This window comes from Diuraphis noxia, unplaced genomic scaffold (genome assembly GCF_037042655.1).
Source record: "Diuraphis noxia isolate RWA-SAM2 unplaced genomic scaffold, SU_Dnox_SAM2 contig0001, whole genome shotgun sequence".
NCBI lineage: Eukaryota > Metazoa > Arthropoda > Insecta > Hemiptera > Aphididae > Diuraphis > Diuraphis noxia.
Genome location: NW_028301711.1, coordinates 100,684,225 through 100,693,719, shown reverse-complemented (window position 1 = coordinate 100,693,719; position 9,495 = coordinate 100,684,225). Strand labels below are relative to the sequence as shown.

General features: G+C 34.1%; 2 protein-coding genes across 2 annotated transcripts; both read right to left on the bottom strand.

The window, feature by feature from the left end:
* Window positions 1-3,774: 3,774 nt before the first annotated feature.
* LOC107164522 (calaxin-like) lies at window positions 3,775-4,653 on the bottom strand. Its single transcript, XM_015512375.1, has one exon. The coding sequence runs from the start codon at window positions 4,651-4,653 to the stop codon at window positions 3,775-3,777; it is 879 nt and encodes a 292-aa protein (XP_015367861.1).
* A 995-nt stretch (window positions 4,654-5,648) lies between these two features.
* Window positions 5,649-8,927, bottom strand: LOC107164519 (uncharacterized). Its single transcript, XM_015512371.2, has 2 exons — window positions 8,316-8,927; window positions 5,649-6,231 (listed from the first exon to the last, which is right to left on the bottom strand). Exons 1-2 carry the CDS (start codon window positions 8,779-8,781, stop codon window positions 5,945-5,947), a joined length of 753 nt encoding a protein of 250 aa, XP_015367857.2. The 5' UTR covers window positions 8,782-8,927; the 3' UTR covers window positions 5,649-5,944.
* Window positions 8,928-9,495: the final 568 nt, after the last annotated feature.

The window sequence follows — 9,495 nt, the reverse complement described above, 5'->3', positions numbered from 1 at the left end:
TATAGCACTTTTTACTACTTACATATAATATATAAATCTCCAGATTTAAATTGTATTTTCATATTTTATTACTTTCATTATATTAACGACTGAAACCAAGAAAACTATTTGAATTATTTAAGATGATGCCAAACCAGCATGAGTTGTTTCAAATATTAAATTTTGATATTGGTGTAACCGTGTAACTCTAAGGAAAATACGTAGACACGTGAAATTTTCAATACATGTTAATGATGGAATTTTCTATACTTGATAAAAATTTTCAAAATATTTTAAATCTTTTAAGTTTTTTTTTTTTTTTTTACAAATGACAATAAAATTGTATTCGTTTTGTAAAAAACCTTCAACATTTAATACAAGGCTCCTAATATATTGTTACAAAGAAAGTTAAAAAACATTAAAAATACATAGTAGCAATTTTTTAAAATAAGCATTTAAAATTTGAATTTTGTGACAAAATATGTAAAAATCACGAAAATTTGCAATTAATTTTGAGTTAAAAATACTTAAAAATGTATCTTTTTAAATTTAAGGTTTAAAAATTCAATACAAGATTCGTCATTAGTTCTCTACTTTTATCAAATAAAAAATGTTTACCAGAAAGTCCAAATTAAATTTGTATGAGCATTTGAACTACAACATTGGATATATATATATATATATCACTCAATTTATCTTCTACCGATATTTTTCTTTTGTTATTATTAAAAAAAAATTACTGTAGAAACTTTAAATGTACACTATATGTTTATTTTATCAATTCCTATACTTGAATAAAATTTTCAAAATATTTCAATAATATATAAGTAATTTATAGACATTTGAAATTTTCTGTTTGTTAGCTTTTTATCCTATAAATATAAATAAAATTGTATTCATTGGGTCAAAAAACTTGAAAATTTAATACAAGGTTCCCCATAAATTGATATAATAGCAGTTGGAAAGTATTAAAAATACATAGGCAAGTTTTTTTTTATAACCATTTAAAGATCAAATTTTGACAATATTTATTTAGTTGAAAATTTACGAATTCTTTGGTTGTTAAAAATGTATTAAACGCTTATTTTTTATAGCTAGTAATTTGATACGGTTCGCCTGGATGGATAACTCGTATCGTGAATAATTAAATAAATAATAACACGGGGTTTCTTATTATCACATATGTCTATTTCTATGACTTGTATATATATTATAATATATATTTACAAAATTTAGGGCTAATGAAGTCCTAACCAGACTTAAATAAATGGATCGACGCGATCGGCGGCGCTTATGAGTATTCGAGTGAATACCGGACTCTTATCTGCAATATTACAGTTGACCTATATTAGTTTGTACAAGTAATGGGGAGGGAACCGACCGTCGACGGTACAAGTTTAGTTAAGCGGTATTCCGACGGCGAACGTGTTCCGGAGAGGTCAGCTTAAATCAATGCCGTGCCGAGTTCAGGTGGTGGCCATAAAAAGGGCCATTTTCAGTTGCTGTCGCCAAGTGTGTGGTCGTTCCAGATCTGCGTTGGTTTCTTCTCAGTTGCCTGTCGGTTCGACGGTCTTTGTTCCTATGTGTCAACGACTACGTGATTTGAATGTCACGTTGGTTCCAAGCCGCGATTGGTGTAGACTTTGGCGTCGATATTGTCATGGTTGTGACGACCATCGGTACAGATGGTCTTGACAAAGGCTGTTTTCAACTCGCACTAAATATACGTGAAGCGCCGAGTGAGAGTGGCGAGCAGGCAACTTGAATGCGCATGATTTGAGGGCATAATTGTTTAAAATACATTTCTGTAAGCGTGTTCCCTATGTAATATTGTTCGATTTGGTGGTCTGGGGAAAGACTTTTTGGTGTTATATTAATTTTCTCCGTAACAGATTGAAAATTTAAAACAAGGTTCCATGAAATTAGTTAATTCTGCAAAAAAAAATTTCTAAAGACTATACAAACATAGTTTTTTATAGTTATTTTAAGTTCAGATTTGGATGAAATTAAATATATTAAATAACCATGAATAATAATTTTAATTATATCATTTTAATTTAAAAACATTATTCGTAAGTACTTAAAATATCTAGAGTATAATATATTCTAATTGAAATAGTTAATTTCTTTAATAACTTATATTAATACTTTATAATACATTGTATATATCTATTATAAATGACTGAGTGAGTAGAGTATACAATGAATCTAATTTGATTAATTTGTGTGTAATAAGTAGTAGTATATAGGGAATCATAGGTGGGATCTTGGTAAATCTTTTGAGGATGGAGACTTAAAAATTGCAAACAGGAAGTTCATGTTGAAGAACATCAACAACAAACGTATCAATATAAAATTGTTTAATAGAAATACTATATATAGTATATACGTTAGGTGCATACCTAGCAATTCACTCCAATAACTATAAAATAAAACCTATGTACCTATTATATTTTAAATGTATCTTAAAAATATTATTTTGGAAACCTGAAATACGTTTGAGGAGACTAACCTCTTCAGCCGAACACCATACATGAAGATAACTATACACATTTAGAACTTAATAAGGATAATAACTTATCTAGACACCATAATACTGCACAAATGTCTAGATTGGTATAGAAAAAAATAATATGAAGTAGGTTATGATAAAGTTATTTAAACTAGCTTAACTATACATATAATACATAAATGTAGGTTAATACTGAAAGGGGCATATAAAATCTTTATACAATTTGAAAGTTCAAATCTGAATAGTCGTGACCCATCTTCCACCTAATGTTATCGTTTTGTTAGATCCACGAATTGAACACATATGTTATAGGTACTTATATATAAGTATCAGCTGGTACATAATGTCATTTGTTTCACTAAACGGAAATGTTTCATTTTATATTTCGTGATGGTTAACATTTCATGAAATGAAATCTTGTTAAAATTAATTTTGTGTAATACACGTTTCACAATTTGGGCATATTCAAATGACGGAATACAATCCCGGTCTGATAATTATACTTTAACATATAAGTACATTATGTAGTTTGTACAGTTGATTTATGTATTGGCATTTATAACTTTAAAAGTAAGTGCTATAATCCCGTAATAATTTTAAAAATAATTTTATCATCACAGTAGTTATAAGTACCTACACATAATATGGAAAATAGTATTACTAATTATTATTATATTGAATATTATAATTTATTATATTTTATATTATATTGATATTATATTATATTTAATTATATTATTATATTATATTATATTATATTATTATTATATTTTTAACATTTTTTTTTTCATGATTCAAATCAGATAAGTAGATCGATAATAGATTATAATGAACTTTAATCTAGTAAAAACTTAAAACATTTATTAGGCTATAATCAATAAGTTATTTATAAAATTTTCAGAATATTATAGAGAATGCAATATACGATAAACGCTACTCGAAGCTGTAAGTGGAAATATTTCTAGGATCTGTGACAGTTTTTCAAATCAATTGTAAATATGCTTACGCAAAATAAATTATGAAAAATAATAAAAATATTGGGTGCACAAAATATAATATTTTTAGGAAACTTAAACCCTATAACTACGCAGGTTCTAAAGTAAAATTAATTACACAATACCTACCTTATTTGTATGTCGCTGACGTTTAATTTATAGGTAATATCATGTATGATACATTGATAAATAGTTAACTATATTTATAATTATAACTGTGCTGCAGTTAATTATTATTAAAATGTTTATTTATTATTTGTATAGTTATCACATATTATATATGATTTGTTAAAATAATGTTAAATAATTTCCATCTGATGTTGATTTATTTTTTTTGGTCACATGAACCGTGTCGTTGCGATCAACTACCAAACCAGTAGAATCGCTAGAAAATGACGTACTACTAGCTGTGTTTTCATTTTGACTAAATGTCGATTTCAGCAAGGTCATTCTAGCTACACTCTCCCTATTTTTTCGCGTCATTTCTGCAGCTGTAGATTTTATACTATTGACGTGCGGTCGATCCGTAAATAATCGCATAAATATCTCTTTTTGGTTGCTTGACGGAATAATTTGCCCCAAGAACTGTAACCAAGCGACATTTTCGTGTACAGATTTACGGTAGTCTTCCAGCGATATTCTATTATCACGATCCTTGTCGACTTCGGTCATGACGAAATCGACGAAACTTTGATCGTACTCCTCCATATTGACTAATTTACACATTTTCATGCTGTTTCTTCTGGACATCAGTAAAACGTCCTCTTTTTTAATATATTTCGGTGACCTGATCATCTCCGTGTAGACTTCGAAGCAAAAGTTAATCAAGTCGGGTAGGGTTCCTTTCAACAACAACGACAATACTTTGACGAACTCGGGACCAGTCAAGTATTCCTTGTTCGTTTCGGCACAAAGCAGATATACTTTATCTACGGACTCTACGTTTCTCACTCCTAAAAAAACGTCCATGAAATGTATGAAATTTAACTTATCCATAGGTTTCGTGTTGTCTTTTGTTAGCATGTAATGCATTTGTAACAGTCGGAGCACTTCTATTTTATTGAAATGTGTTGTGCGCGATAGTTCCGTTGCGATGTTTGTATACCGGTGTTGTAATCTTATGTCCACAGTGGCTCTCAAACACTTATTTATAGGAGTATAGGGCATTTTTATTTAATTTAGATTTAGGAATAATTTTAAACCTTCAGTAATTAAAATAGTATTTCAACATTTAAATGCGAATAAATGTATTATTTTGGTTGTAATCGCAACCTGCAGTGGAACACGTGCGTTCATAATAACATTTATTTCCATGGAATCAAAGACAGGAAAAGTGACTGCGTTCTGGCCAGTAACGGATTTAAGGGTTCAAATAGTAGGAAATTCATAAGAATGGCCTCGTGCAAAATACTTACCTATAAAATTGTGTTTTTTTTATCAAATTAACCTAGTAGTAAATTATATTGCTGTCTCTATTATGAAATGTATTTATTGTTTTTCTATAGAAATTAAAAAAAAAAAAATTAATTATGTAATAAGTATTATATCATACAATTTTTACTTTAGGCCCCAATATACATTGTGACATCCATCATCGGCATTTGCCAACTAAACGACTATTAAATCTGACACTGATTGTGGCATGATATTCTTAATGCTATTAAACTCTTTGATAATAATCATGGACCTATTTATAGATTATTGAAGGTAGTATATAAGTATGAAACAAATTCTATACCTGTAGGTGCGTCTTTGTGAGCGGTGGTGGGTTAATAAATTTAAGCAATATTATTCAATTAATTAATTAAAAAATAAGCTAGGAAAGCTTATACTGCGAGTGTACTAAATTCCAGATTTCTTAAGTTATTTAAATACAACGTAATATATTATTGTTCCATATTATACAATGTTTACATACCTACTGCGACTATAAACAACAAATAAATGAAAATCAACAATATATATCAACTGCAATCGTAGTTATGTAGTTACCGGTAACCAACGGTACAGACATAACGATAAAATAATCTGTTTTAAGCATATAATATGTTAAATGTGGTTTTAATATATGGTAATGTTATTAGTGAGTAAAATATAGTAATCACCAGATTTTTATGTTATGGTGACAATAAATGGCTATAGGTGACAACATACAGACGAAATAATTAAACATTTTGATTTTTTTTCTTTATCAGATCTATATGTGTCTATAACAACACAAACATCAGTAATAATAATTGTTAATATAAGACAACGGTTATAATAGTTTTCAAAAGACAACACGAGTGCGACATTTGAACGAATTCAATTTTCATTCACAGACCGGCCGGTTTGATTCGTACAAACAACGCGGTCAGAGTATTATGAAATAATAAATAAATAATAAATTAATAGTAGCACACGCGTAAATAAATAATATTAAAATGTAACGCGCCAAGCATCACACGACAACTTATGTCTACTGCGGCTTTTGGCCCGAGTAAGCCACGTCGTGAGCTTCGAGCTTCTGCAAGCTACGGCCGTAGTGATGGGACACCGACTCGGTTTCGTGTCCTCCCTGTTGCGGTTGGAGAAGCTTCTTGAGCGCTACGATGCCGGACAGCACCAACGCGATTTTGCTCAACAACAGCGCCTTGCCGGCGATCAACGCCAACATCTTGAACGCCATCGGGCCCATGACCGCCGCGGCCATCATACCGGCCATCATCATGGCCTGATGCATGGCCTTGTCTTTCTTCTTCCGACCTGTGAACAAACCGACCAATTAGGATACGACTTACAATTGGGGTGAATTTCGTGGGAGGATGGTGGTGAGAGGGAATATCGATCTACCTCCTCCGTGGATTTGTATTTCGTGTGATTGTATTACATCGAAATACGAAAGATGTGATTTATCTGTTTATTGTAGTAGTAATAATAATAATTTAAGCCAGTGCATTGAAGACTATAAACAATTTAAGTTTTTTACGGATTAAATATTTTGAAAAATCTTTAAAACTGGCGTCTTAGATTGGTAGAGTGAAAAATCGAGTCAACCCTCCCTCCTCGAAAAATGTCAAAAATGCTCCAGATGATTGCTACCTATTATAATCTATTAAATAATTTGTAAATTTCAGAGGAACCCAAAAACATTTTTTAAACTCTATTCGTAACGGCAGTTTGAGAAGCTGCACTATATCATTGTGTGATTGTGTGAAAATCCGGTACCGGATGACAAACTATTGTTATTGAAGGGATCAATAATATTTTGTTCTTACGGGACCTATCAGCTGCCACCCTAATTTGTCTTCTATTAACACAGACTACTGCAGGAATCAAATAAGATAATTTATAATTTAAACCCATTACACACTATACAACCTATATTTGTATTTTTAATTCACTTCGGTGTCAGGTAGACTGCAGTTATATACTACCCCCCCCCCCAAAAAAAAAAAAAATCGAATCCCAAAACCCTAGAAAACTCCATTACTACTGAGTGGTATTACTGAGTTTTACTTGCATCTGCAGTATCGTCAGTAGGTATATCTTAATAAACTTAATATTGCAAGAAGATGTGGGTAATCACAAAATCAATAATATGTATTACTATATAAGTCGTAACAGGGTGGTATCGTAAACACCTAAAAATCCTTCGAACTGTTCTAAAAACGAACTAATCGTTGTTCTATGCATACGTATAGTGCGCAATAGTACCAAAGTTATAACGTCATACAATATTGTCTGAAATGTAATGTGAACTCGTGACATACAAGTTAAATCCACACGCTACTAAAATGGCCACAAAACTATCAACGGCTCACATGACGACGGGTCTCAATCAGGTCCAAAAAATTGAATATTAATATATACCTTTGGCGTTCAAATCACCGAGCTGTGGAGCGTGAAAACAAATATAGTCAAGATACTTTATGGTTTACCTAATGCGAATTCACTTAACAATAATCGTATTACTTCAAAATGTAAACGAATAATAATGTATTTTTATCTTATGTCAACACTTTTTGATTGTTTCCTTCTCCCGAACTTAAGTAACTGTCGATTCGAGTTCAACAAACGTTACAATATCGACGGTACACACCTATACGCGTATCACAATATAAGTTACATTTTGATAAATTTATTAATATAATTATATACGTGGCGGCACCGATGCGATGATATCCACAAACACGGACGTACCAAACGATGTTCGTTAAAAAAACGTACCTATTATACGTCCGTGTGAACCACAGCGAATTTTCTTGACTGAACTACTTCAAAATGTAGTTTGGTATGAATAATATTAAAAATACCACTGTGTCGCTCTATACTCTGTTCATCAAAAGTTCAAATACTTGTAACTAATTATTACTTATTAGAAATTCAATATTTATGTATCGAAATATTTCAAAAAATATTCTGTTTTGACATATGAAGTAAAAAATATATATATTCTTTTTCTTTAAAAAGATTAAAAGTGTAATTTTTTTTAAAGGAATGGTTGTTTTGTTATTAAATCTCAAACTATGGGGCTTAAAATATTATCAAAACTGTTAGAAATTTTTCTAAAATATTAACGTTATCACTTAAATAGCTAAATGAATCAAACTGATCGTACATTACCTATATTTGTCTCGGAGGGGTGTTTTCGTGTAAAATCAATTAATATGTCCTATTGTGATTTATGAAAATGATTTTAATTGTTAAATCCACCCCCCTCCGCCCACGCATATACCTATGGGTACAATTTATTATTGCCTACCCCGAGCGGCCACTTCTAAACTCAAATCGGTTATAAAACCATCACAAAGACAATAGCATAGGTAACGCGCGTCGAATTCGCTCACCTTCTTGGCCGGCCCCGTCCAGCACGATGGTCCTGGTGGACATGAGCCTGTCCATGCGGCTGGCCAGCATGTCGTCCAGCAGGGCGTTCTTGCTGTCGGCGTCCGGTGCAGCGTCCAGGGCGGCGCGATCAGCCCGGTCGGCTTGTGGGTCGACGGCCAGCGACTTGCCTGCTCGGGCGGTCAGCGTCACGCCGTCCGCGACGGTCAGGGCTGGCCTGCCGAGTGCCCGGTCAAGGGCCGTCAGCGCTTTGGACTTGAGGCACACTGTGGCTGGTTCGGCCGCGTCGCCGTCGCCGAAACAGTCGTCCAACACCGACCACAGGACCGTGCCGAATCCGACAGATACCGCGCCGTCCTCTTGACGTTGCTGCTGTGGTTGTTGTTGTTCGACAGGCACGGAAGCGGCGAGACCGAAAACGGCCAGGGCCACGCAAACGGACGACATGGCGACGGACGGAACAGACATCGTGTTGATATAGCGTAGGTAGTTGATATTATTTCAGAGAGTATTTCGGGGAGGCCAATACAGACGGTGGCTTGCTCGTGGTCGTGTTCGGGCTAGACCGTTGCCGGCGTCGATCTGATGGTTCCGACCGGGTGGCCGGCACCTTATATAGGTACGGACGGCGTGACGAGGCTCCGACCACCGTATGCGTAGCGCTTGCGTAGGTCGTGCCGCCCATCGTCCGCGCGCGCGCGCGCGACCGAAAGCACAGCGAAAATAATGGGCGCCTCCGCGTGTCCCTTCCGGATGGCGGCGGCCATCTCGCGCGTTGACCAACTGACATAAAAAAGTAAACGGCGGTGAAACCGTTTTCCAGCGAACGCTGACGACCGCCGCCCGCTCCCTTCGACCGCCGCCAACCGCCCGCGCGCCCCCGTCTAATTACGTTCCGAGTTATCAGACCGTGTATCGCCCGCGCGTCCGCTTTATTATTATTATTATTTTTATCATTATTATTATTATTATTATTATCGTCGTCGTCGTCGTCGTGCGTACGTTATAATATTATTCCGTAGGTACGTCATTGAAAAAAAAACGCACCGGAAACACGTATGATGCGCTCGCGTGCTAATAATATTATTATTATTATTATAATGCGCGTCTCTCGGCGCGATTCCTCACTCGAACAACACCCATACATACTACATTATACTTACCTGTGTTTGGCGTTTATTT